The sequence below is a fragment of the Drosophila novamexicana genome, unplaced genomic scaffold (genome assembly GCF_003285875.2).
Source record: "Drosophila novamexicana strain 15010-1031.04,08,12 unplaced genomic scaffold, DnovRS2.1 tig00000193-arrow-pilon, whole genome shotgun sequence".
NCBI lineage: Eukaryota > Metazoa > Arthropoda > Insecta > Diptera > Drosophilidae > Drosophila > Drosophila novamexicana.
The window spans coordinates 3,646,122-3,672,609 of NW_020824787.1; the positions used below are offsets into that span (position 1 = coordinate 3,646,122).

The 26,488-nt window shown below is 37.5% G+C and overlaps 5 protein-coding genes across 5 annotated transcripts; 1 reads left to right on the top strand and 4 right to left on the bottom strand.

The window, feature by feature from the left end:
• Positions 1 to 259: 259 nt before the first annotated feature.
• LOC115758332 (zinc finger HIT domain-containing protein 1) lies at positions 260 to 816 on the bottom strand. The gene has a single exon (XM_030698902.1). The coding sequence runs from the start codon at positions 804 to 806 to the stop codon at positions 354 to 356; it is 453 nt and encodes a 150-aa protein (XP_030554762.1). The 5' UTR covers positions 807 to 816; the 3' UTR covers positions 260 to 353.
• Positions 817 to 828: 12 nt separating this feature from the next.
• LOC115758333 (general transcription factor IIH subunit 5) lies at positions 829 to 1,212 on the bottom strand. Its single transcript, XM_030698903.1, has 2 exons — positions 1,085 to 1,212; positions 829 to 1,031 (listed from the first exon to the last, which is right to left on the bottom strand). The coding sequence occupies exons 1-2, from the start codon at positions 1,117 to 1,119 to the stop codon at positions 845 to 847; spliced, it is 222 nt and encodes a 73-aa protein (XP_030554763.1). The 5' UTR covers positions 1,120 to 1,212; the 3' UTR covers positions 829 to 844.
• A 235-nt stretch (positions 1,213 to 1,447) lies between these two features.
• LOC115758330 (transmembrane protein 87A) lies at positions 1,448 to 5,165 on the top strand. Its single transcript, XM_030698899.1, has 10 exons — positions 1,448 to 1,688; positions 1,747 to 1,810; positions 1,901 to 1,983; positions 2,045 to 2,227; positions 3,353 to 3,514; positions 3,579 to 3,862; positions 3,933 to 4,148; positions 4,208 to 4,328; positions 4,396 to 4,549; positions 4,609 to 5,165. The coding sequence occupies exons 1-10, from the start codon at positions 1,587 to 1,589 to the stop codon at positions 4,839 to 4,841; spliced, it is 1,602 nt and encodes a 533-aa protein (XP_030554759.1). The 5' UTR covers positions 1,448 to 1,586; the 3' UTR covers positions 4,842 to 5,165.
• Positions 5,166 to 6,005: 840 nt separating this feature from the next.
• On the bottom strand, positions 6,006 to 8,022 carry LOC115758331 (F-actin-capping protein subunit beta). Its single transcript, XM_030698901.1, has 3 exons — positions 8,006 to 8,022; positions 7,819 to 7,930; positions 6,006 to 7,491 (listed from the first exon to the last, which is right to left on the bottom strand). The coding sequence occupies exons 2-3, from the start codon at positions 7,819 to 7,821 to the stop codon at positions 6,664 to 6,666; spliced, it is 831 nt and encodes a 276-aa protein (XP_030554761.1). The 5' UTR covers positions 7,822 to 7,930; positions 8,006 to 8,022; the 3' UTR covers positions 6,006 to 6,663.
• A 9,270-nt stretch (positions 8,023 to 17,292) lies between these two features.
• Positions 17,293 to 26,455, bottom strand: LOC115759092 (zinc finger protein chinmo). The gene is given in 5 exon segments (XM_030699926.1): positions 17,293 to 18,588; positions 18,658 to 18,805; positions 19,023 to 19,879; positions 19,942 to 20,159; positions 25,992 to 26,455. Coding segments are annotated over 5 exon segments (2,619 nt in total). The 5' UTR covers positions 26,110 to 26,455; the 3' UTR covers positions 17,293 to 17,310.
• Positions 26,456 to 26,488: the final 33 nt, after the last annotated feature.

Below are 26,488 nucleotides of genomic sequence, written 5' to 3' on the forward strand. Positions count from 1 at the left end.
TGGTGAGTACGAGCTGGCGGCAACTCTGATTAGAGATGGACGCGTGTCGAAGCTTTTCAAGTCGCAACAATGTTTGGTATCAAGAAACGCAGCACAGCACGCACGAATTTTTGCGATGCTTGTTTCTAATTTATTAATAGTAAATTAAAGTAAATTGGCTTTTTCGCGAGAGCACGACTCATTGTTCAACTCTACTCAGAACTTTACGCTATCGATTGAAAGCAGCTAACACTCAAATAAGCTTTCGAATATCGATATATTTCATGGATAGCACTTGTTTATGTTTTCGTTTTATTGCATGATTACAAAACAAAATAGTTTTGGATGGGTTATGAGTGGCTCTACAACCAAATTCAGGCGGTCCACTTCAGACAACGAGTGTCCTGATGTGTACGCAGGCAGCGAACGCGGCAATAACGCGTACCGCACGCGGTGCAGGAATATTGCGAGAAGTTGCCGCAGACGGCACAGAAATGACGCACTGGTTTTTTGGGCGGCGGTGCGGCTGCAGTCTCATAGTTGGGTTTCTGTTTGTCCTCCTCGAGCAGTTGTTGGAAGTTCTTGCGATATTTGGCACGGAAGTATTCGGCGCCCTTGCGCTTGCCCTTCTTCTCTTTGCCAATTTTGATGCTGTCCTGGAACTTGGGTAACTTTTTGGACATGACCAGATCGGCGTGCGGATCGTCCTGAAAGTTATCTTGCTCTAGCGCCTCCAGAGCTTTGCGTGCGCGCCGCTGTCTTGCCGCTTCATCCAGGACACGTTTCTTCTCCGCATCCTTGATGCGATGCGATTCGCGTCCCGTCATGATTTTGGTTGTAGCAGTTGTTGTGTTTAAAATAATATTTAGGCGTCCTTCTCGTGCAATGGAAAGTTGATGCGATCCATTAACTCATCAACGCGCGCCTGTAGCACCTCAACAATGTCCGTGGAGATGAACAGATGATTCTCGTCCAAGTCCTGTATGATAAATTTGCGACCCAACGCCAGCTTCTCATCCAAATGTAGCAAAAATTGTTTCATAGCCGGATCACTGTCGAGAACTTATTTAGAAATATTGAATAATCTTTCAAATTGTACACTTACCATTCCACAAGCACGCCTTTCATAACATTTACCATGTTTTATGGCAATAAAAACATTTGGAACGAGCTGCAATACCAAAAAACTCAATGCAAAATTCGAGACTATTCGATAGGCCGATAACGACAACATTGCCATTCACAGCGAACGAGTGCTGTTATGCTATGTTGGTACTGGCAATATTTTTGGCAATTCTGTTGATGCAATTGGAACAGCTGTTCGATAAATATAGCAAAATTGCTTAAAGTAAATAGTAATTTAAATTTAGTTAATAAGTACAATTAAAAACTTTTACTCGTCTGACTCATATGTTTTTTGGTTATTACCACTTTATTTGCATCGCTTATCAAATGTTCAGACACCGGCTCCGCCTCGACTGCGCACACACAACAACAATCGATAGGCCGTCTGCCGATAACTTCTAGTATTGTTCTAACGCGTAGCCAGCAACATAGAAGAAAATAAATAAATATTTATTTAAGTGGATTTGTGTGACGTATATATAATGTGGAAGCATTTTACAGTCACGTTGGCGCTGCTGGCTGTTTTTGCCACTCTGGCGGCTGGCAAATCCGATCCCGGTATCATTGACGTTGTCATAGAGCAGGTGAAAAGCAAACAATCCAATGTAAATATGGTTAATTCTACAACAAAATCATATTTAGGAGGATCTGCAACCGATTGTCGAACAGCGTCCCTTATTGGCCAACACCAAGATATACATAAAACGTAAGCATCAAAATTGCAACGTGACCAATTCGCAATAACTGAAAACATTTTCTCACCTACCTCCACCCACCCCCTGCACCGTCCATCAAGTGGAGTGCTTGTCCGAGGGGGAAGTTCCACTAACCATAAACTTCAAGCTGACCAAACATCGATGTATGTACGAGGGCCGTTTTGTAAGCGAAAATTGTGAAATCATCAACGCAATGCAATTATTAATATCTTCTATTTTTCTAGCTGCAAGTGCTGAGCGACAATCCAAATATCCAGCAAAATGCTAGCTTCAGGCAGCTCATCAAATCGACAACAACCAATGTAAACTGCACGCATCTCATTGCCCTCACCGACGCCAGTGACGCGGCCACCGAGCTGCAGGCCGAGGATGTGCACCCTCTAAAGCAGACCAAACATCCGCTATCGGTAATTGCCATTTCAGCAAGTCCGAGTGTCTGTGTGAGCGTGTGCGTGACTCAGTTTGAGTTTCACGCACAGCAACAATAACAATTCCTAACGCAAATACTTAATGTTATCAAGAATTTCACATATCGTACTTTGATTGTGTGTGTTCCATACGGAAGTTAAACTGTGCTGATAATGTTCTAGGGAAACCAACTACCCGAAAGAATAGTTGTATCTTAACTGTTTTTATATGTTCATACATATGTTAGATTTGCAAGCATGAACGGGCAAAGAATCTTATCAGCACCTTTCCTGGAAAAGTAGAGACACGCCTTCCTAGTGGAATAATATGTAACAATTAGCTAAATAGTACTCTCCTTCGGTTAGATTCGTCAGTTAGGACAAATGTGTTATGTACTTAGATATATAGACAGCTTAAGAAACTTAGATAACAGTTGGCATAGAAGCCGGCGAATTAAAGAGAAGAAAAAAGCCATACAAAGACTCGACTGTTGATATATAAGAATAAATGCATGAGTAATTCAAGGGACACTTGTTAGGGTATTGCTTGCTTGTTTACAATAATAAAATTGATTGAACAGATACAGAACTATCCGAAGACCACCAAGGGTGAATTTTAATTTAAATAAGAATTCATTGCGCTACTAGATTTATGTTTGCGGACTTGTGAGGAGAATAGAAGCTTGTAATTAAAGAGTTTTATCGAAATATATTGATAAAACAGAGAAGCTTACAAAATTCTTACTGACCGATTTTCTCTATAGAGTAAGAAGCAGTTCAGAGAAACCAGTAAAATCATGCAAAACAAAACAGTTTCATACAACTTAATTTTTGACCTGTTATGCTTAAGCTATATAGTGGTCCGATCCGGCCGATTCCAAGATACGACTAGCTGCAACAGCAAGACGAATTGATTTGAGACTGAGAGACTAGCTCGGATAGCAACAGACACAAGAGTTTCATTTAAAAAGAATCTAAATTGCCTTCCTATTTGCTATAGAAGTTCGTTATTGCCAAATTAGATAAGTTTAAACAGAGAAAATAGACAGACATCATTTGTCTGTCATCGCGCATTTCCTAACCCCTTGCTTAACGTATAAAAATAATTACTTTTTGCATTTATAGGCAACTCGCAAACCCATTGCAAGTATTGCTGACGATGGCATCTACCAGGTGGAGCTGACCATTTTAGCCACGACGCCGGCCCAATCTTTTCGCGCAGCGGTGCGCATTGAGTTTCTGGGACCGCATGGCTATATATCAGCCATCGATTGGCCATTCTTGCCGGTAAAACAATTTCCGAGTCTCATCTGTTAAAATATACAATATAACTGGAAATTATCTTTTGCAGTTCTATTTGATAATGTGCGTTGTCTATGTCATTTTTGGCATCATTTGGCTTTTCGTATCCTTCGCACAATGGCGCGATCTGTTGCGCATACAATTCTGGATTGGCGGCGTCATATTGCTGGGCATGCTCGAGAAAGCATTCTTCTATGCGGAATATCAGACAGTCGCTAATACTGGCTTTCCAGTGCAGCACGCCGAGCTCGTTGCGGAATTCGTGTCTTGTGCTAAGCGCACGCTGGCCCGCATGCTGGTCATCATAATGAGTCTGGGCTTTGGCATAGTCAAGTAATATACTGGGCTAAGAACTAAGCTATAGGCTCCGACTAATCATATTTTATTTGCTACCCTTTGCCAGACCGCGACTGGGACCCATGCTACATCGCGTGGTGGGCATGGGCACCTTGTACTTTATATTGGCCTGTGTGGAGAGCTACTTGCGCATTACCAGGGTGAAGAGCGATCGCAGCGAGCTGCTGTTGGCTACCATCCCACTGGCTGTACTGGATACAGTCATTTGCTGGTGGATATTTACGTCGCTCGTGCAGACCACACGCACGTTGCGTCTGCGCAGGTAAGTACATACATAATATACACTCACTTTCATTATTATATTCAATGTTGTACTTTCAGAAATATGGTTAAGCTATCGCTGTACAGACATTTCACCAATACGCTGATATTCGCTGTTATCACTTCCGTTATTTTCATGTTGTTTGCCTTGCGTTTGCGTAGAACCGAAAACTGCACGCCCGTAAGCTCATGAGACTCCAGACTGCCTTGGCAGGAATATATAAAACCTATTCATTTTGTTCATCCAGGGCTGGCATGATATCTGGATAGATACGGGCTTCTGGCATTTTTTGTTCTCTGTGCTGTTGCTGGTTATCATGATACTGTGGAGACCCACCAACAACAATCAGCGTTATGCGTTTACGCCACTGCTAGACAATCCGGAGGATGAGGATGATGATGGTAGGCTGCCATCCAGAGAGCAACACGCTCAAACTAACGCTGCTTGGTATCTATTACAGATGAAGAGGATCAGTTTGTGGCAGATGCGTATGGCGTTAAGAACCGTGGCTTACATCAAAATGGCACAAATCGAACAACAGCGAATTCGCGGGCGGCCACCACCACCGAGGAGGATGACTTGCGCTGGGTGGAGGAGAATATACCATCAGCAATGGGCGATTCCGCGTTACCGGTGCTCGATTCCGATGAGGAGGTCATCAATACCAAGTTTGAAGTTTCCAAAATGCAATAAGCTGCTTGCCACGTCTGCTGTGTACCTAAGAGACTTTTACATATATGGATATGGATATATGTGTAGCACATTTATTTATAACTTCTGTTGAACGCACTAATGACAGCCGAAGAGTATTAATTGCTGGACTTCTACTGCTCTTCTACAGGCCATCATGTAGCTCACTTCTCCCCTCACTTGCTTGTTTTTCAACCACGAATCACATTTTCAGTCAGTCAAAAAGTACGTCTTACGAGCATCCCCGTGTAAAATATTGTATCTAAAACAACGTAATCTAATTTTCGGACTTCTAACTAAATAAATCTAACTTATTCGTAATCACTAGCTTAAGTTGTAGATATCTAGAGCGACGAATTACTTGTTAGTATTGAAAACTGAAAACGATTCTTCTCATAAAAGTTCTATTATAATTCTCTATATACTTTATCATTCATGCACACACACACACACACACACAAGGTGTTGCTATCAATACGTGCATCAAAGTTGTCGCGTTTTTTGTATATAGTTGATAATACAACAAGGAAAGAATATTTATAAAGATATATATATGTGTGTAATAATCATGATAAAAGAAACATATGAACGAAACGCATAACAGGAAATTATTTCAATTCGATTTACCGATTAAAATGTATTTGTATTCATGGATTTGATATAAGGCCACACATCTAATCTTATTCAAAATGAAAGAAACACATTGTAACTTGTAGCGCAGTTTGCGACTTTTCATTAAAAAATAAATAAAGTATAGCCATACCAAACCAAAACTTACAAAAACTTCTTTTGTTATTTCTATTGCAGGCAGAAGTTGAGATTATATGTTTCTGCATAATTGGAACGGGTGGGTATCGATAGAATCTGATTTGTATACTAAGCATTGGTCGAACATAAATAATTGTATAAATAAATATAAAAAAATCCGCGTGCCAATTCAGAAATTCGTACAACTGTATTATATAATAGCTATAGAAAGCATTCTAAAATCTCTTGTGGGGTATATAATGTACGTAACCCTCGCTAGACAAAAGTAAACAAATACGACTAAACACATTTACTTTCTGATATAATGTTGCCATAGAAACCAACGATCGATTAGGTGTCGCATTCAATTAGGTTTTGTTTTCATGCCGTGCGACACCTTCCCTTTTGTTAGGCCATAAATTAGAATTAGATTTCTCTGATCGATACGTAATGTGTATTTTTCACATAATACAGAGCGTTTCAGTAAAAGTACATAATGTAAAATTTATGCTTCGAGCTTCTTATTGTTAGAATACACATACATACATTATTTATTTTATTTTATTTTATATATAAACACAATTATTTATTCTCGAACGCAGCAAACGTTTCCAAAGAAAAATGCAAATGCAAACTAATCGAATCGCTTTCAAATGAATCGCGCAAAGCGATATCCGTACAATTTCGCATCGACTTTCAGATACAAATCATTGTATATGCATTATACAGATACAAAATACTCAAAGTTACTTAAAGATACTGTCTAAAGGGCGGCGGCAGAGCTGGCGCGACATATACGAGTGTGGACTTGAAATTTATGTAAATTGCAACAAGGCGGTTGGAGGAGGGGGTTAGTAGAAATCGGGGCAGTCAATTTACATTCATACGTTTTATCTTCTTTCATTTAACAAGTTTTCTATTAATGTTTATCTCTTTTTTTTTTTTGTTAACAAATTTAATGCCTAGAAATGCGCATTGTGTTACTTGGTAGTTGGTAATGCTCATAATGAAATTGAATTATGCGGCCAATTCGATTACTGTCCCTATAAACGCGGTTAGCGCCGGAGGCGTCAACAGCTCAGTTCGATTCGGGCTTGACATTGCGCCTCAATATTGCTGCTGCCAGATCCTGTTTCATGGCGGCCTGATCCCGCTGATCGGCCAGGGACTGTGTGCTGCGCAATCCGTTCACGATGTCCTTGGTCTTGCCAAAGTAAATTGCGTTTAGTGTATTGCGTATTTTGTTTTCCATCTCCTCGACCATTTTGCCAATGTTTGCGATATGCGGCGAGGATTCGCTCACATTGGCATCCTGTTCCGTTTGGCGAGTCAGTGAACCGCCTAGATTCATTGTGCCCGAGCCCTGTTTGTTTGTCTGCAGCCACAGCATGGCCGTTGAAGTGAGCTTGTAATGTGCGGTGCGCCCCGTTGTTTTCTCCTGCACCTCCACCACATGTATCGAGTCCCAGCAGCCGCGTATCATTTTGCTGCCATCGCCGGCCTTTTTGATGAGTATCACAGCGGCAAAACCGTGATCCAAATCCCACAGATAAACGGAGGAGACACCGCCCTCATAGTACATTTCGCGATACTGGTCGAATGCATAGTTCGCCTCGATTTCCAGTTTGCGTAAACGTTCCGACGGCATTTGGCCATCCTCCAGCGCTGGGTAATACGAGTTGGACCAGGGCGAGCGATACGAGTCGCCATCACGATTATAATCGCACAGCAGATAGTCCTTGCCGTGTTCCTTATCTTTGGCTATCTTCAGCGGCTGATCCACGGACGATAACAGATCCTCGCACAAGTCGGGCGCCAAATCAATCAAGTCAATCAGATTCTTCTCAATCTGTTGGGGCGGCAGTCGCCTCATCAGATCCAACGCACAATCCATTTGCATTTCCGACTGTAAGCAACGAAAGTGTTTAAAATATGCTGATTGAACACCGGATTAAATGTTTCCTCATTCGCTTTGACTCATTTTGCCACACTTGCTGATAAGTGGCCCATCCTCCCCGCCTCGCCCCTTTCCAACCGGCACGCCACGACTACTACCATATATGGGCATCGTTTTAGGTCGCAGGCCAACTAACTACCCGCCCCAATGTTTCAGCTTTCGAATATATTTATATCGTGTAGCAATATTTCACAATAGGGCGACAGCCAAATAACTTGTTTTTTTTTTTGTTTTTCGTTTTGTTCACATTGTTTTCATATCTTTCGTATTACTCACCATTTTGTTAACTGTGACTGTTTTTTTCTATTTGTTTTGTGTTTGTGCTTGTTGTGTGGTTTTTAATATGTTATGCGTCCTCAAGTTGTTTTGAATCGATGTTTAGGAAGAGCTACAAATTGTCATTGGTCAGTTGCATTGAAATTTAACTACAAGCAACTAAATTTAACAACAAATTTCCACTTACTCGATTCGTCAGCACGTAACACAATGGCGTCTGACCATTCACAGGTTGCGCACACAAGCAATCAGCTGTTGTGTGCGACCAGCGCTATGCCGATAGTTCCTATCGATAAGTGCGTGAGCTAGTTCCTATCGATTGGGCGGCTGGTCTGTTGTTCCTATCGGCGGGCAGCATTTAAATTCAAAGTGTATTTAAATATGCAAGTTAAACAAATATTACTTTTTTTATTTTTATATATTTTAGCAACAAGTTTATTGAATTTAGATTTTCCGTTCATATACTTTTTATGTTCAATATCTGCTTCCCCATTTCCATTCTGTGTGAGTTTTTGTTACAATGCGTTTTTTTCTGTAATATTTTTTGTTTTTTTTTGGTTTTCTCTTGTATAGCTTAGATTTTATATTTTACACAAAAAGTTTATCCATAATCGTAAATTTTTAATCCGAATTGTCATTAAAAATATATTTAAGCTGTTTACTTAAATTTCTCGCTTGCACATATTCCAGATATATATAAATCATACGCACGGAGTGAAAATACAGTTTAGTTTCCTTTCCTTGCTTTCCTTACTTTTCTTACACAATTAATTTCCATTTCAATTTTCTTTTCATACATTTATAGTATATAGCCAAATATAAATGTGTGTTGTGTGTGTGAGTGTGTGTTTGTTTTGTGTGTGCTTTTCTATTTCTCGCATAAGTTGTTCAATAATCATAAACTTAGTCATTCTTTATTTTTTTTTTTCACTTTTTTTTAGAGTTTTTTTTTTATATAATTTTAATTAGGTGTATACTTTGACCATATAAATGTAAAATCTCAGACTTTAATTTTTAACTAAAGTGCACTACATACAGAAAGTGTTCAGTGGAATGTGAACTAAATTGAATTTTAGATTTTTAGCAAATGGTAAATGGTTAAGAGTTTATTGTGAAATGAAAAAAGTCTGGAAAATAACTTGCATATGCATGGTTCACATTATTTTCTAATACTCAAATCATTTTATAAGTAATTATAATTTGTGTTTTTTTTTTTTTTGTTTTTTTTTTTTTGTTTTTTCGTTTTCATTAGTTCTTTTGAAGTTTAATATTTCGGCTAGTTAAATATTTATTTAGTTATGCATCAAGCATTCGTAGAAAGAAATCATAAGCTGTTTAAATAAGTATTCCATTTCTCGTTACTTTTCTTGACATTTCACTTTACATTCTTTTCATTCGTATTTCAATCAATCATTAATTATGCAACATTTCCTTATCAACGCATCGACAATCAAATGTAATCACAGTTTTATGTTTTCCTTCTTTATATAAACTCATTTTCATTTAGCTATTTATTTCACTATTTGTGTGTGTGTGTGAGCGTATGTGTGTGTGTGTGTGTGTGTGTGTGTGTGTGTAGCTTGTGACTGTGTGCTTGTTGTTGTTGTTGTAGTTGTATTTGTTGTTGTTGTTGTTGTTGTGGTTGTAGTTGTAGCATTGTGTTTGTGGCTTTGTTATTAACAGAACAAATAAAACATTTGTCAATGAAATAAATAATATTATGCAATTACATATGTTATATGTATTTGCTAAGTTGCCATCCGCATCAAAAACTCACCATCCCGCTCTATCCCTATCTATCCCTAATCGCATGCCTAACTCGGGTCTTGGCCTTATGAACACTCACATATTATCTATCGCTTCGCCTTGCTTTTGGTTTTTTTTTTTTTTAGTTTTTTAGTTGATTAATACTATTACGTATTTAGAAAAAACATTAAGAATATTGCACAACTTTTTGAAAAGAACGTTGACTAGACTGTCCTTGTTTGCTTTTGCTTGGATCTTTTTTTTTTTAATATTTCATTTAATTTTAATACCTGAGTTGTTCATAATCGTTTTTGCATGATTACAATTTCGCTTCGTTTTTAAAATATTTTTTATTTTATTTTTTTTTAGTTTTTACTTGTAATACACATCGAAAAAATGTTCTTTTTTTATGTTTTTTTTTTTTTTAGTTTTAAAGTTTCCCTTTTTTTATTGGTATTAAATGCATGTATACATCGTCGTGAGTCTTGATAATGCCCTGAGTTTTCTCCATACGGATTTTATTTTTATATTACGCTTGTAATATATATATATATTTATATATATATATATATGTATATGTACACGCCTTTTAAGTATTTAGAGTACATTTACATAGTTCAATAATATTTTCAAGTGGACTTTCTACGCTCTGCATTTCTTAAAGACTTCTTGCCAAAATGAAAATCAAAAAGTTTTATTTCGTTTTTCTATGTCTCAATTTTGCACACTTTGCAGTTCAGCGCATTGTTGAAATTTTCTTTTTTTTTGCATGTGTAACTCAAGTTTTGTTGTGAAAAATCAAAAGCTGATAATTGTAATTTAAAAAATAAATTAAAATAAAAAAAGAGACAAGTTTCCGTTTCGTGTTGTCAACTGAATCGTCCTAATGTCACACCATTTGTCCAAACTTTTATAATTTGCTTAACTCTTATATATTTTGTATTTTAAATTTATAGTTTTTTTTTTTTTGTAATTTTTGTTTTTTTTTTGCCGAAAAATTTGTACGCATTTTCATAATATATATTCGTTAATTTAAAATTTAACTGCTAAATTTTGTGTTACCTGAAATTTTGTACTTGTCATTGTTCCAAAAGTTTTTGTATGTCTTTTCCTTTTTTTTTTTTTTGTTTCTCTTAAATTGTTCACTTTTTCAAATTTGTATTCACTTTTTGTTTTGTTCCTTTAAGTGTGACCTACATTTAAATACAAATAAAGAAGAAAATACGTAAGAAAAATAATTTTAAAACAAAATGAAGTTTAAGTACACACATATATTAAATTTAATTTGTACTCGCTTCGATTTTCATTTAGACAAATTTACAACAACTTGATTTACACATTCATAGAGAGCAGGGGTTGAGGGGAGTGTCTCTGTGTGTGTGTGTGTTTGTGTTTTTGTGTGTGTGTGTGTGTGTAGCTGAGTACAAACATGGACTTTCTAAGGTTTTAACCTAATATTTAGCCATATGTTTTAAACGCTGAACTGAACTGTAAAGTCGCTTAGGCCTAAACATATTTTCCATAATTGTTATTTTTTACTTTTTGTTTTTCTTTTCTTTTCTTTTCTCTTGTTGTAGTATACGTATTTGCCTTTACATATATATGCATGTATTTTGTACACACACACATATATGTAAACAAATTAATTTCTTGTACGCGTGCTAAAGGAAAATGAAGAAATGAAAAATATATAAATTTTGTTTAACAATTTTGTTAAGGAAATTTGTTTTAGATACCAATAAAAATTGCCAATTATTCGAATTTTTTTTTGTTTGTTTTTTTTTTTTTTTTTTTTTGGTTTTTAACATTTATTTAGTTGCATTAATTTAGAATTTACGTAAATATATATATAGTTTGTGTGTGTATATATATTATAAATTTAGTTTTCTTTTTTTTTTTTTGTCCATTTTTAAACATAAACATTACAAATTAAAAGAAATTGTAAAACAAGCCAATTTGCGTGCTGATTTAAACAAAATTCAAATTGTACAACATAAAACATAATGTTACAAAATAATATAATATAAAATAGCATATTTTACATACATTTTACACTTAAAATTAACTTCGTTTCGGTTTCATCTTCTTCTTGATACTTTATTTTATAGTTATTTCAAATAACTTAGATAGATTTTGTTGTGAAAGCAAAAACAAAAACACACGGAAGTTCGCATCAAATTAAATTTAAATTTATATGAACATTTTGTTATTTGTTATTGATTTAAAGTAAAGTATATATAGTATTTTTTTTTTGAGTGTACGCGTTAAATAATGAATGTGAAATAATTGTGTAAGTACAATTGGCTTGTCGTTAGCATTTTTTCTCTGTGTTTGACGATATTCAACTAAATATTAATAGAAAACAAGTATTAACAAAAATATATAACAAAAATTACATACAACGTTTTCTCACACAACGAACTTTAGTTCAATAGTTCTCTTCTTCTTCTTTTCTTTTATTTTTTATTTTTTGTCAATTGTTAGATTATTTATATATATATTTAGTTTATATATATATATATATATATATAGTTGTATTTAATTTAACTTTTTGTACCTGTGCACAATTACACATAATTCACGTTTCTTTTTGCGTGTTTGAAAACTTTGCTTAGAAATTAATTTATACAACGAAAAATTAGCCAAAAATTAAGTGAAAATTAAACAATTTTACAGCATTCAAAAATGTATAAACACAAAATTACATAGTTGTATATATATATATATATATATATATATATATCGTACATACACAAGTAGATTTTATTTTGTAATTTTTATTAAATTATTTTTATGTACATTAAAAGTTGTTGCTTTCAATTGTTGTTAATTTTTGTTGCTGTTCTTTTCACTTTTAACGCTCTAAATGCAAAATGGCGACATGTGTTGTTGTTGTTGTTTTTTTTTTTTTTTAAATTAATTTATGCATTTTTTGCTGCACTTACGTTTTTACAAAGAAATTATTTTAGGCCGCTTTTTGTCGAAAGTTGGGCCTAAAAAATTTGCATGTTTTATGTTTCGCTCTAAATAAATATTTATGCAAATATCTGGTTGTTAAATTTTTGTTTTTGTTTTTTTCCTTTTTCAATATATATTTAATGTTCTGCCTTATGTATTTGTTTTTTTTTTTTCGTGTTAAGTTTTACATAAAAATATGTTTGTTTTTTTTTTTTACGATTTTCTTCTTTTTTTTTCTTGTAATTTGTAGCCGAAAGTTTAAGCCTAAAATTGTTTATATGCTTAGTTTTTGCGTTTATGCAAAAATTTCTTTAAGAAAGGTTTCTTTTTTTTAAGTTGTAATTTTCTTTTTTACATATTTTGTTTTTATAACCTTTGTGGTTTGCGCTTTCAAATTGAATTTATATTTTATTTTTTGGGCTGTCAACAAAATTTATTTTTTTTTTTTGACAGTTACGCGTAGTTCTACCAAAAGTATACCGTTATTTAGCATATGTTTGTGAGTGTGTGTGTGTGTTGAAATTTTAAGTTTTTATAATTTGAATAGCCTTAAAATAATTTCTTTGTATTCTTTTTCTCGTGTGTTGTTTACATATTTTTTAGTTATTAAATGTAGAGTTTTGTTTGTTTTTTGTTTTTTTTTTGTTTGTTTTGTTTTTGTTTTGTTTTTTGCCTCTTTCAGTTGCTTTGCCGAAATTGTATGTATACACATTGTTTTTACTTAGACACATATACATATTAAAATTTTAGTCATAGTTCTAGTTAGTTAGTATAGCCAAAGATTGTAATTTTACATTAAATGTTCATCATTTTGTTTGTTTGTTATTTGTTGAAATTTTGTGTTAAATTTAGCGCATATTTACAAAAACCTAATGCCAAAAAAAAACCTGTTTGCCAAAGTTGTTGTTGTGCTTCTTCTTTCTTTTTTTAACAAACAAATTTAGTTAAGGTTTTTGTTGTTAAGCCAAAAAATGTGTTGCAAATGAATTTGTTACTTCTTGTTTTTGTAAATATTTCGAAATGAAAAGCCAAAAGTTGTGTAGGTGTGTGTGCTTAAGTGTGTGTGTGTGTGTGTGTGTGTGTGTGTGTGTGTGTGTGTGTGTGTGTGTGTGTGTGTGTGTGTGTGTGTGTGTGTGTGTGTGTGTATGAGTGTGTGTGTGTCGAACTATCGATCGATTTACTTTGCAGCCTGTGTGTCACCATTTCACAAACAAAACTTAAAGGACATTTTTTAAGTTTTTGTTTTTGTTTTTGTTTTTGATTTGTTTTTCTTTAAATTTAAGATATATTTACTATATGCGCAGTCTATTGGGGGCCCGTTGAGGTAGTTTCGTTAACTATTGCAGTTCGATATTTTATTGTTGTTTTGTAATTAGTTGCTATTGTTTCTTGTGTGTGTCTGTGTGTGTGTGCGTGTGTGTGTGTGCTGCAAGTGTCTTTTGCATTGTTGCGTAATATTAGTTGTTTAGAATTAACGTCATATTAAAAATAAACTAAAACGAAAATACATAACTAAGAACTAAAGCTGTGTGTGTTTTATTTCATTAGCATCTTCAAATTAAACTTTGATGTTTTCCATATACATATATATATATATATATATATATATATATATATATAGTATGTATATTGCTTGCAGCTGTTTGCCAAAAACCATAAGGAAAAACAAAGAGGTAGTTTCGATTCTGAGGTATATGAGTTCCTGAGTTTGATTTACATACATATATGCACATATACATGTGCACAAGTCTAAACATAAAACTAAGTGCTAAAAACAAATACCTAAACATACCGACGACGAGATATAAACTATTTAATAAGTATATTATATTTTCAACATAATATGTGTAATGCAATTTATTGCGCCTTCTGCCATGTGCCACGCCCCGCAGCTGTGCTGGCGCCACGCCCACCGACGGCAACGTACTTAAAAATAATATGTAATTCAGACTCCAGAGAACGTTGCGCCGGCAGGCGGCAGGCCCACAGTGTGGGCGTGGTCAGGCTTTGAGCGTGGGGGGTGGGGTGGTTAGGATATGTAAAGCAATCGAAATATATTTTGTGAATTCACATAAACTTTCACTAAGAGACTTGGTAGTATTTGTAATTTTTAAAAAATTAAATTATTGCAATTATTTTTCAATATATTCTCTTTTCTTTCCTATTGTTTGCTGTTCGATTTACGGTTAGGAAAAAGCAGGATCGAAGAACTATATAAAAAAAATTAAAAGAAAACAAAAACTTTGCAGCGCCAAACGCGGTTCGGACGCTGCACATCACAGAACAAACTGGGTTTTTGGGTACATTACGTAAGAACTACAGAAAGAAATGTAACGGCACCGCATGGCCGTTCTATGCGCTTCTCACAGTCTGCACTTGCGCGGCCAGCGGCATGTGTGTGTGCGTGCGTGTGTATTGTATTGAATATATATATAGTATGTAACTAGATCTTTCATATACTTTAACATTTGGCTATTCCATTAATTGAATACTATTTGAGTGTTATTTTTTTTGTTGTAGTCAGCTATTGTAGTGTGTGTGTGTGTGTGCGTGTGTGTGTATCACCCTGTAGTTGTATGTAAACAAAAATCTTGCACTATTGTGTCAACTTAAAAAAAAAATAAAGGAAAAAGGAAAAACTAAACGAAAAACTAAGAAAAAATGTACTTGCAAGCAACTTTTGGCGAGCCTACGTGTTCCTACATATGCGCTTAATATATATATATACACATACATACATATGTATATATATATATGTAGATCCTAACTTTAGGCATTTAATATGCTTTTACAACTGAGCCTTAAACTCTAAACTGTGTGTGTGTGTGTTTGTGTGTGTATTTTAACTATATACAGTGCCACGCCCACTTGTTGGCGCAGGCCTTGGCATTTCATATTTGCTTACAACAAGAATTTTTCATTGATTTTTTTACAGCATTTTAGTTACAAAAATTATATGGAGCCGAAAAAACAGAATTTAGAATTTAAGTTAAATTTTCTTTTTCGCTTTTTTGTTTCATTTTCATCTTTTTTTTTCTGATTTTTGGTTGTGATAAAGAAAAATTGGGTTTTTTTTGTTGAAAAATGTTTTCCAAAGGTGTGCCAAAAGTTTTCGATTTTGAATTTTTGTTTTTGCTGTAATTGTTGCTGTTTTTGTTGTTGTTTGATTTGTCAAGTTTGTTGCGAACGTTTTTGAGTGGTTTTTTGTTGTTGTTGTTGTTTTTGTTGTTGCATTTAACTTTTAACAAGTTTCTCTTATTTATTTTTTGCTAGATTTTTTTTTTACTTTAGTTCTTTGATTAAATATATAAGCATTTTGTTAGATTTTTGTTTTTTGTTTTTCACTTTGTTTATAAAATTTTACTAATAGTTGTTTAATTTTATATATTTTTTATAGGCACCCAATTTACCAATTGTTTTACTTATTTTGCTGACGTTAAAAAAAAAAACGTAAGTAAACAAAAATATAATTTGTTATCAAAAGTTACTGCGTGTGTGCGAATTTTGAGTTTGACAAAAATTGAAAAATTAAATATAAATGCAAAGAACACACAGCGTGGGGGGCGGGGGGTTGGGGAAGGCGTGACAGCCAGCCAGGTTTGTTTCTTGCCTTCTGTGTTATAAATTTAATAAAATTATTTACAAAAAACTGGACAAGAAACTGCCAAAGCCGACTGCACAGAATTCAGTTTTCTTGTTATACAAAAATTAAATGCTTTTGTATTAGTTTTTTTTTTTTTTTTTGTATTTGTTTTATACTATTTAAATATTGCAGGTACTTGTGGTTACGGTTTTTGTTGCTATTGTTGCTTTGTAGTTTGTAGTTTGTAGTTTGTAGTTTGTTGTTGGTTTGTTGTAGTATGCAGCTATTTTGTTGTTTTGATTTGTTGTTAATTATAGTTTAAATTCTGTCTTTTCTTTACTTTGATTTTAGGCAACTTGCAGCGGTTATTTTAGTGTTATTTTCAAAAACAAATTGAACATGTTTCAAACAATAATTGTGAATTATATTATACAAAATACATAAACAATTATTATTATTATTATGGTTATTATTATTTTTTGTTTTTACTTTTCAGCTACGTTTGGCGGCACCAATCAAAAACGTTCAAACTTTTCATGTACTTCTCTTTTTTTCGTAAGCATAACTATTTTCTTGCTTTTAGTTTCAAGTTTCTTGCTCATGTTTTTTGTTAGTTATTTATTTATTAATTAATTAGCACCCTGAAAACGATTTTTCAGCCGGACTGCAATTTGTTGTATACTCTTTAATAAATTAAAATATTTATGCTTTGTTTTTGCTAATTTGTTGTTGTGTTGTTTTTGTTGTTGTTGTCAGAAATTAAATTTGTCCATAAAATTCATTATTTAAACATCAAATACTGCAGTTGTGTACCTGTGTGTGTGTATGTGTGTGTGCATGCGTGTGTGTTAGTGTGGTGTGGGTTATGTTTAAAGTTAGTTAGATTAGTTTATAGTAGACATTTCGCCCAGTCTGCAAAGGCTGGGACTTGATTTTTGTTTTTTGTTTTGTTTTGTTTTGTTTTTGTAGGTGGTCTCCGAGGGCAACAACAGTTGCAACAGTAGTCATTATCTTCTTCTTCTTCATGTTCTGATCATCTGATGTTCATGATCTGCGCGTAAACGTTTCTTCTCTATACATCAATCAATCACTCTTTATCAATCACTCAATCAATATTTGCTTGTGGCATTAAATTCTTCAAAGGGGCTTCTTTTTTTTGGGGGGGGGGGGGGGGGGGGGGTGGGGGGACTTGTGGCGGGTTTTGCTTACTGCTCATTCACATCCACATTGAGCTTGGGCGTCGAGGTCAATGTGGGCGCTTCGTGTGGCAACATCATTTGGCTGGTGGGCGTGGGCGTGCGGTGCAGCTCAGCGGCTGGCGGCGGGGATGTTGCGATATATAGCCGCTCCTCCCGCTCTCGCTCCCGCTCCTGCTCCTGCTCGTGCTCCCGCTCCTCTTCGCTGTCCGAGAGCGGCTCTATCTTGGGCTCAACCACAACCAGCTCGGACTCCGGCTCCGGCGAACGCAGCGGCTCATCAATGTCCATGGCAGCAGAGGACGCAGTTGCTCGCACTGCCGCCTCGCTGCCGCTAACATCGCTGGCCTCCGCATCGCTGCCATCCGTTGTGGTCGTTGTTGTTGTGTTGCCCGTTGTGGTTGTTGCCATTGTATTGGCCGTGGTGTCCATGGCCTCCGCTGCCTCGGCCTGCTGGCGCTGCTGCTGGTGCTGCTCCTGCTCGGCGGCCATGGCCGCCTTGATTTGCAGCGCCAGCTCCTGGTGCACCTGCTGCTGCTGCTGCACAAAGCTGAGCAGCCCGCTGGCAGCGGCCGCCGCTGCCGCCGCCTCCTCGTCGCCCTCCTCCGTTAATGCGCCCCCACTGGTGGCAGTCTCGCCCCCGCTGCCTGCCACCGTCGCCGCCTCGACGCTGGACGCCATCGCGTCCCGCCGCTGCATGCACTTCTCCAATGCCATTTTGAGTGATTTACGTTTACGCTGCTTTGCCGCCTCCTTGTGGGCGCTCATGACTACTGCTGCCGCTGCCGTTGCGGCCGCTTCCTATGGTGAATGATTGGCGGCCGCCGCTGCTGCCGCCGCTGCGGCGACATGGGCCGGCGCAATTGTAGCGCCGGCGGCCAGGCCAATCTCCTGCTTGTGCTCGCGGGCAATGTGCCGGCGCACTGTGTTGTTGCGCGTGAATGTCCGCTCGCAGAAGGGGCAGGGCACACGGATGCCCTGATGCCGCTGCCGGATGTGGGCGCGCAGATTCGTCTCGTAGCCGTAGAGGCGATCGCAGTACAAGCACTTCAGCTTCTTGCCGTCGGCGGTGTTCACGCTGTTCTTGTTGTTCATCTTGGTGGCGTTCCACACGTTCAGCATGTCGGCGGGCGCTATCGAGGCGGCCAAGTTGCCGGAGAGCGAGCCGTCCGCGTTCTTGAGGTTCTCCAGCAGCGTGTTCGGTGTGGTCGACGAGGTGTTCGAGTTGGCCGGCGGCGGTGAAAAGTTCGAATTCTCCAGTTTCACACGCAAATCCTCGGCGCCATTCTGCAAATATGATTTGGGAGTCGTTAAATGTCGTGGCAATTTTCGATTAGGCGTGTGTTATTCTCATACATCTGTTGACTCGTCCATCAGTTCGCGTTCGTCGTCATTAGCCTCATTGGCGCTGCCATTGTTGCGCTCCGATTTGACAATCCGATCCAGGCTGCTGGGCGCATTCCCATTGCCGGCCGTGGTGCTGGGACTGTGGTTCTCATAACGGCTGCAAATCAAGTCAAGGATTCAAGTCAATTAGAACCAGAAATATAATAAAAAATACTGCTAACGCCTAGATGTATGCAACAACAAATTCTATTCAAGATTCAATAAATTTCTAGTAATGTTTTTGAATATTTCACTTAAATGTTCGTCATAGAAACCATTAAGAAAGGCAACAATAAAATTTATGGATTTTGTGGGAAATTTGCGTTTGCACTTACCTGGACTGCGGTGAGGCACGTTCCGAGTGCATTGTGTCCGCCTCGGTGGGCGCCGTTGAGGAGGCGCTGGACGAGGGCCGATGGTACGGTGGCTTGTTGATGGGGCTGGGGCACTCCGAGGAGTTCTTGGAGCCATCGCGCAGTACGCTGCCGCGCAGCTCCTGTTCGGGATAGGGACTGCGGAGGGCGCGCTTGCGCAGCGGCTCATTGAAGGATATCGGACGGTGGTACATGGGCGGCACGTAGCCGGACATGGCGCCCAGCGCTGAGGAGTTGCTCGCATGCATTAGTGAGTCGCATTCCTGTTTCAGGCTGCCCGTCGAGCCGCCCAAATGCATAGCGGCGCCAGCACCGCTGCCCAGACTGATGGGTCCATTGTTGCCGCCCATGCCGTTGCCACCGCCGCTACCGCCACCGCTGCTGCTGCCGCCGCCGTTGCCGCCGGCGCCAGAGCTCAATGGTCCAACGCTGCCCGCTGCCGAGCCGCTGATAATGTTGCCGCCGGCGCTGCCGCAGCGATCCAATGCACCAGCACTGGCCGCCAAAGCGCTCAAGCCGCTAGCCGCAACGCTGGCCGCGGCGGCCATGCCGCCGGCAGCTGCCATGCCGCTCAAGGCGCCAGCCAGGCTCAGCCCATTGCCGTTGCCCATGCCGCCGGCTATGGGGCCGCTGTTGCCGCCGCCAACCAAACCGCCGCCGCCGCCGCCGACAATGCCGGCACCGCTGCTGCCGCTTAAGCTGTTGCGCATGCTGCGCCGACCGGTGGGTGAGTCGAGCGGCGAGCTGTCGCCGCCCATGTGTTGCTGCTGTGCCTGCTGGGCGGCCAGGCGGCCGGTCTCTGTGGACAGACCTTTGACCTGTGTGCGACGAGGTTATAAAGCTGCCCATATAACTGTCATCATTTTTGTATTCGACTCACCTGTAGACTCTCGGCGGACTTGAGAAAACTGTTGAGCGCCTCCTGGGAGACGTGCACCTCGCCCTTGTACATGAACTCCAGCAGTGCGGCCATGTTATCCGGCGTGGTCGCCTCCAATATGATGACACACTGGCCATTTGTGGGCGTGTTCTCGAACAGATCGGCGAACTTTTTCGAACAGGCAGCCAATATTAGTTTGTGTGCTCTAAATACGGCGCCTGCAAGTGCATGAAACAAATGGAAGAGGGAGGGGTTATTTTAGTCATATGATATTAATTAATATTAACAATACAATTTTTTTTTATTTCTAATTCAAATATTTGATTTTAAGCCGTGAGGTTTTAAAGCATATTGCAAACAATTCCTTTCCTAATTTAATGCAAATAAACACGGGAAAAAATGGCATAGCTCAGATTTGGGCGTATTGCGAATAGACGAAACTGTGGCATACTTTCCGGCTGTATGTTGTGGCTATAAAATGCGGGCAACAGGTGGCGCCGCAAGCGTAAAACGCTTAGAGACCTTGAACTCATAAAAATCATGTCACACACACACACACACGCACACACACACACGCACACACACACACACACACAGTTATTATACACACAAAAGCATAATAAAAGTCGAGCAAGGAAATCATTTCCTTGCTCTTGACTACACACACACAGACACACACACACACACACACCCATCTGGACTGAGTTATTATTCATCAACTTCAATGTCTTGTGTGTGTGTGTGTGTGTGTACCTGCGACGCACAGACCCAGCTGCTGCTTCTGCCGTGGCGTATACGCAATATCCCTTTTGCCCACCCCTCCCCTTACCCTCCGCCGGCGACTACACCCTCCTGACAATTTAAGTATATTTTTATGTGTTTTCTTGACTCAGTCGCTGCTTGCCCTTTGTTGGGGTAGGGGTATTCACTCTGTGCTTTTCGGTTGTCTTGGGTTGGCACTGTTACAATTTTTCACGCTTTTCTCTTTTTTTTTTTTGGCAAGCGTCTGGGTCTTAGGGTAATTCGAGAGGGTGGGTGCCGGGTGCGGGGGGCTGACTTTATGGGGCACTTGTTGGGCTTGTGCCACGCGCTGTACTTAAGCCAAATTGAAACGAGCAGCGAGGCGCGGCTGCGACTCGCAAGAAAATCTACAGAGCTGACATATTTACGCCCCAAGAGCGCACATATATAAGCCAAAAGTTTGGACAGTCTTTGGCTGCAAAAATATAAATATATGTAGATTTAGACGTGTGTGTAAGTCGGCGTGTCTTTAATCTAATCGAAGTGCAGCTGGACGAATTATTTCGGCGAAAATGTGTGTCAATTTCTGCTCGACTCGCGCATGATAAGCGTGGCCTATCAGCAAAGCAAATATATGTATATATATGAAATCAAAGTAAAAGAGGGGTATGGAGAGCGAGAGGAAGGGAAGGAGAGGCCAAATCTGCTTGGGCAATGCGCAAGTTTCAAAATATGTCTAATCTTAGGCATGATCTATTTGGAATTGCGCGATTGGTATTCGTTATATAACGAATATCAATGTATTTATATACCTAATATTAAGATAGATACTATATTCGTATCCTTGGCATATCTAGCGCCAGCTTCCTAATAAACATCCAATACAAATCAGATAAACTTTTAGCAAGGTCTGGACTTTGCCCGCTTTCAAACAGATTATTTTTGCCAATTTATATATATATATATATGTATATTTTTTCATTATATGTTTTTTATCCATCTTATGTATACCTTATATCTTCTTTCTATTTGCCAAGCTTGAGATATATACAATAATATGTACCAATATATGTTCATTATATTTCATGTATTTTATCTGTCCTATGCATTTATCATTTTTATATTTATTATATATTATATTATTTTTTATAATTTTTGAAAAATATTTTCGATTTCCTTAAGAAAGAAATCTGTAAATTAAATAACTTTTTGCTATAAAATGAATTTGTAAATAAGAATGCAATCATAAGAGTTTGTTCCTTAATTTCGACTATTTCACAACTGAGTACAGGGTATACAAATACATTTCGCTTGTGTAATCAAAATGCATGCGCAAATAATAAACAACTTGTTGTTGTTGTTGATTATAATTTTATTTCGGTTTCGTTTTTTCGTATTTTTTTTGCTGATTTTCTAACACTTGATACAACAGAAATTGGGTCACAAGCGCCGCAAAGAAAAACGCAAAAAAACTTGTAGGAACCAAAGCACACGCACATTTTTTTATACATTTATACGAATATTCGTTGATAAACAAAAAATATATATATATGTGTGTATTAGAATGAAGCAAAATAACAACAAAGCCATACTAATTGCCAGGTCTTGTTTACGTTCTGCCTCGCATATTCTGCATATATATATAAATTATACATCTATTAGACATGTATATATATATATAACTGTTAACAAAAATATGTTTTGATTTGGGGTTTTTTATTCAGCTGAAACGCATTTAATGCACTTTAAAATTAATTATTACGACCTTCGGCGTTTTCTATTTGTTTCGGAAAACACACAATCTTATCGTTTCGCTGATTCATTTATGTGTCTTAATGCGTTGCTCGAATTTTGATCATAAGTGAGTGAAGTGAATTGAAACGGCGCCAAAGTTTTTGTTTTTAATATGGCTGTAAATAGTCAAGGTTTCTATGATGAGATAGCAGCTCCAATGTTGTTAGATATGATTAGCTGGTATTTATTCACATTACCAGTTGATAAGTTACACAATTAAAAAAGCCATTAAGATGTATGAGCTTTAAGTTCCAACTTGATTAAATTGTCTAAGAGCTGCGCTTTAATGAGCTTGCACAGCTTGAGAAGCTTTCAGACCTAGCTTTGTTCAAAGCCGTTAGAAAAACCCTTAGCTGCAGCTAAATGTAATCGCATAAAAGCTTCACATTCATGTGCTTGCAAAGCTTGAGAAGCTTTCAAGCCTAGTCTAGATAACTTGGAAAGAGGTAGTTTTTTATAGCCGCAGCTGAATTTAACTGTCACAGCTTTAGAAGCCTTCAAACCTAGCTTAGATTGCTTTAAGGGAGAAGAGAAGTTTTCTTTAAATCGTCTAAAAACTTCACTTAAGTGGATAAGCATACAATGAAGCATTCTGTACATGATAAATTTTTGGCAAATTTTTGATAAAACTTCTCTGCAAAAAGATGCCCACGATTAATGGAGATTCCTGAGAGCTAAGCCCGTGACATGCCCGAATCCATTAGTACACTTAATACCTAGTACTTGTTAATGGGGCTGTGTGTTGCCTAACGGTAAAAATCAACCCTCAAAAAAAAAACTGATGAAATGGCCCTAGGCCAAGCAAATGTTCATTTCGCAAAAATGCTCATTTCTCAAGTGCTGAAAATGCCCGGAACGAGACAAATGTAGCCCCAGCTACAAATCCAAAAAACAAGATATAAAAAAAGGAGAACTGTAAAACAGCTCAAAAACCAAAGCAAAATACACATGAATATTAAAAAACAATCGAAAACATACGCTATTTGCTTTTGTTCGAAGGGCTGGCAAATATTTAATGCTGCATTTCAAAAAGTTCCAAAAAAAAAAAAAGCAGGAAACCTGACCAAAAGTTTGAAATGGGAAATCAAACATGAATATGAATATGAATACGAGTATGTGATATTTTAAAGCGCAAAATATTAAAAACCACAATTAAAAGCAGCCAAAACAAAGCAAGAACCCAATGTAAAAAAAAAAAAACAAAATTGGGGTTTTTTTTTTTTTTTTGGGGAAGCATTTCAAAATTTTAATCAAAAGTAGTAGCACTTCGATTGATATGGATGACAACGGCTGCAGCTAGGCGAGGGTTTTTTTTTTGGGCATTTCTGTTATTTGCATTGTTTTCTTTTTTTCTGGTTTTTGGCTAGCCAGGATTTGTGTGGATACCCCTGACACGGGCTGGCAGTCCGCCGGGCCGGGCGTATGGCAACAGACTGAGCCGCACTCCTAGAAGGTATTATACATAGCATATAGAATCCACAACTGACTAAAAAAAAAAATAACAAAATATGCACGAGTACGTCAACAAACAGACATGTGAAGCGTACAACTGGCGGCTGCTGTAAATACGCGGCGAACATGTTTATTCGACGCGGGCGGACGCGGCGTATGCGCAATTTTTATTTATTTATTTTCAATTTAAAGCGCCGGCACTTTAAACAAAGATTTTTTGGAGCGACAAAAGGCACACATTAAAATATTTATTTCGAGATGCTGGCAAGCGCACACACACACACACACACACTGACACACACACACACACACTGACACACACACACTGACACACACACACTGACACACACACACACAAAAGGCCAAATCAGAAGCCCGCGAAGGGTCCCAAATGAGCTGGCACAGCATCAAAAGCCGCCCAACAAAATCACTGACCTCACACAATAAGCGGCGGCATTTCTTTGGCCCAAAGACTAAAGACACACAGGCCTACATAAAAGCCAAATATATACACATATAATATATATATATATATATATTTATATATGTATTTGTACCTATATAACTGCGCTAAATGCCCATGCGCTCGCCCACATTTATATTCACTTAATAAGCCGCCATAAAACTGTAGTAAAATGCTGTAAATGAAATAGTAACATACACACACACACACAGACAGACACACACACGCACAGCTCAGCAGACAGCGAGACGGCCCATAAAAAGGAGCCGCGTCTTTGGGTACCCGGAAAAATCAATGTCTGTCGCTTTTGGGCGTTTGCAAAATTCGCAGGTCGCCTTTTGGCTTTTATATGCCACTGTTGGCGGCTTATTAGCCAAACGGAACGAAAATGAAGCTAAAAACAAAAAGGCAAGAAAATCCCAATTTATGTGCGTCCGTCTCATTGTCTGTTTATCTATTTTGTCTGTCCTTCCGTCTCTTTTTCTTATCAACACACCAAGTCGAGTTGTTGATTGTAAGCCCAAGTTGAGTGTGTGTCATCTATAGGGCATCTTTTGGCTAACACTCACAAATTTACAGAGTATCTCTAGTTTATCATCTAAAAATTAGGAGTTGCCTATATTAAACAATATGCGATTTCCTGTCGTGTTCTGGTTTTTGATTTCGCAAGTTTTTTTTATAAAGATTTCTAGCATATTTCTAGGACTTTTAATAATTCAACTTTGGGCTCATGTGTGTAAACTAAGTTTGACCTAAAAAATGCTGTGATTTTTAATTTCGTTAAAATTTCTGTACACCTTTTTGCTGATTATGATTTCTTATAAACTTTGCTCACTAAAATTTTCAGCAAAAATATTTTTTAGAATTTTCAATAATTAAACTTGGATGAAATCTACGAGGTATCTTTTGCCTATCATTATTTGATCAGAAAAACTTCGCATTTGTCTGGTTTTAAATTGCTCAAATATAATTTATATCATACTTTTGGCATTTTGAATAATTTAACGTGGGCCTCTTGCATATCATTTAAAATTTTGAGGTTTGCGCACTAGCCCTTTATTCTTACCATGTTCTGCTTTTCGAATTCTCCTGAATTTCTCATCAAAGTATTTAGCATAGCTTTAGGATTCTTATTAATGAAGCATGAAAGGCTTTTCAATAATCTGAACAAGACATTTTAAAAGGACTTTTTACCTATATTTATGCTTGAAAGTATGCAATATTTTATTTCTTAAATTTATTTGTTTCTAATAAGATATATGTATATAAAAATTATACAAAATTTGAAGTTTAATATTTTATGAACTTTTAATTCAATGTCTCAAGTTAATGGGAAAGTTTCAATTAATTTTATTCCTAAGCAAATATAGTTAATTTATATTTATTTATCACTTCAGCTGAGATCCATAATTAAATAAGTCCTCAACCGTAATTGAACAGAGATCACATTCTAAGCTTGTCGCTTTGCTGCAGTTCACATTGCATTTGGTGTCAAAATAAAAATATTTTAACAAATTCAAAATAATAAGCTAACTAAATGCACCCACAATTGTTTTTAAAAATATATTTATATATATAAATAAGAGAGATTTGTACTCACCATCGCAGGATAATGTGACATCGGCCAACAGATCCGATTTGAATAGGTTGGAGAAGGTAATTGCCAAATTGGACGAGTAACTGTTCCATTTGAGGCAAAACTGCTGTTGTGGATCCATTTTGTTAGTTGTACTTGTTGTGTTCCTTTGGTTGACTCGCTCGTATGTGGCTTAAGGGATCGGGCCAAGGCCAATGGAAGCTGTCCACAATATGCGGACCGTTCGGTTTGTTATTATTATGTGTCTTCGATTGTTTGTTATTAATTTGTAAGTTGTTTTCAATGTTGCCAAAATGGAATTTCGTCGAATTAATTAGCCGGCTTTGCATAAAAGCAATTTGGCCGCTATTAATTCTTAGCCAAAGGGAATTTTGCAATTGTTTGTTGCGTTTGTAAAGCGTGAACGACTTTGGATGCCAACGCATAAAATTATTTATTTATATTGAATTATTCAATTATTTCTGGTTTCGATTAATATTATTTACTTGCAACGTTGCCTT

What these genes read in the sequence shown, in the direction of transcription:
- LOC115758332 (XM_030698902.1), bottom strand. Translation starts at nt 806, where the DNA reads ATGACGGGACGCGAATCGCATCGCATCAAGGATGCGGAGAAGAAACGT.
- LOC115758333 (XM_030698903.1), bottom strand. Translation starts at nt 1,119, where the DNA reads ATGGTAAATGTTATGAAAGGCGTGCTTGTGGAATG. An exon ending in AAAGGCGTGCTTGTGGAATG is followed by an intron (nt 1,032 to 1,084) that starts GTAAGTGTACAA and finishes AGTTCTCGACAG; the next exon opens with TGATCCGGCTATGAAACAAT.
- LOC115758330 (XM_030698899.1), top strand. Translation starts at nt 1,587, where the DNA reads ATGTGGAAGCATTTTACAGTCACGTTGGCGCTGCTGGCTGTTTTTGCC. An exon ending in AGACCAAACATCCGCTATCG is followed by an intron (nt 2,228 to 3,352) that starts GTAATTGCCATT and finishes TTGCATTTATAG; the next exon opens with GCAACTCGCAAACCCATTGC. An exon ending in CGCACGTTGCGTCTGCGCAG is followed by an intron (nt 4,149 to 4,207) that starts GTAAGTACATAC and finishes TTGTACTTTCAG; the next exon opens with AAATATGGTTAAGCTATCGC.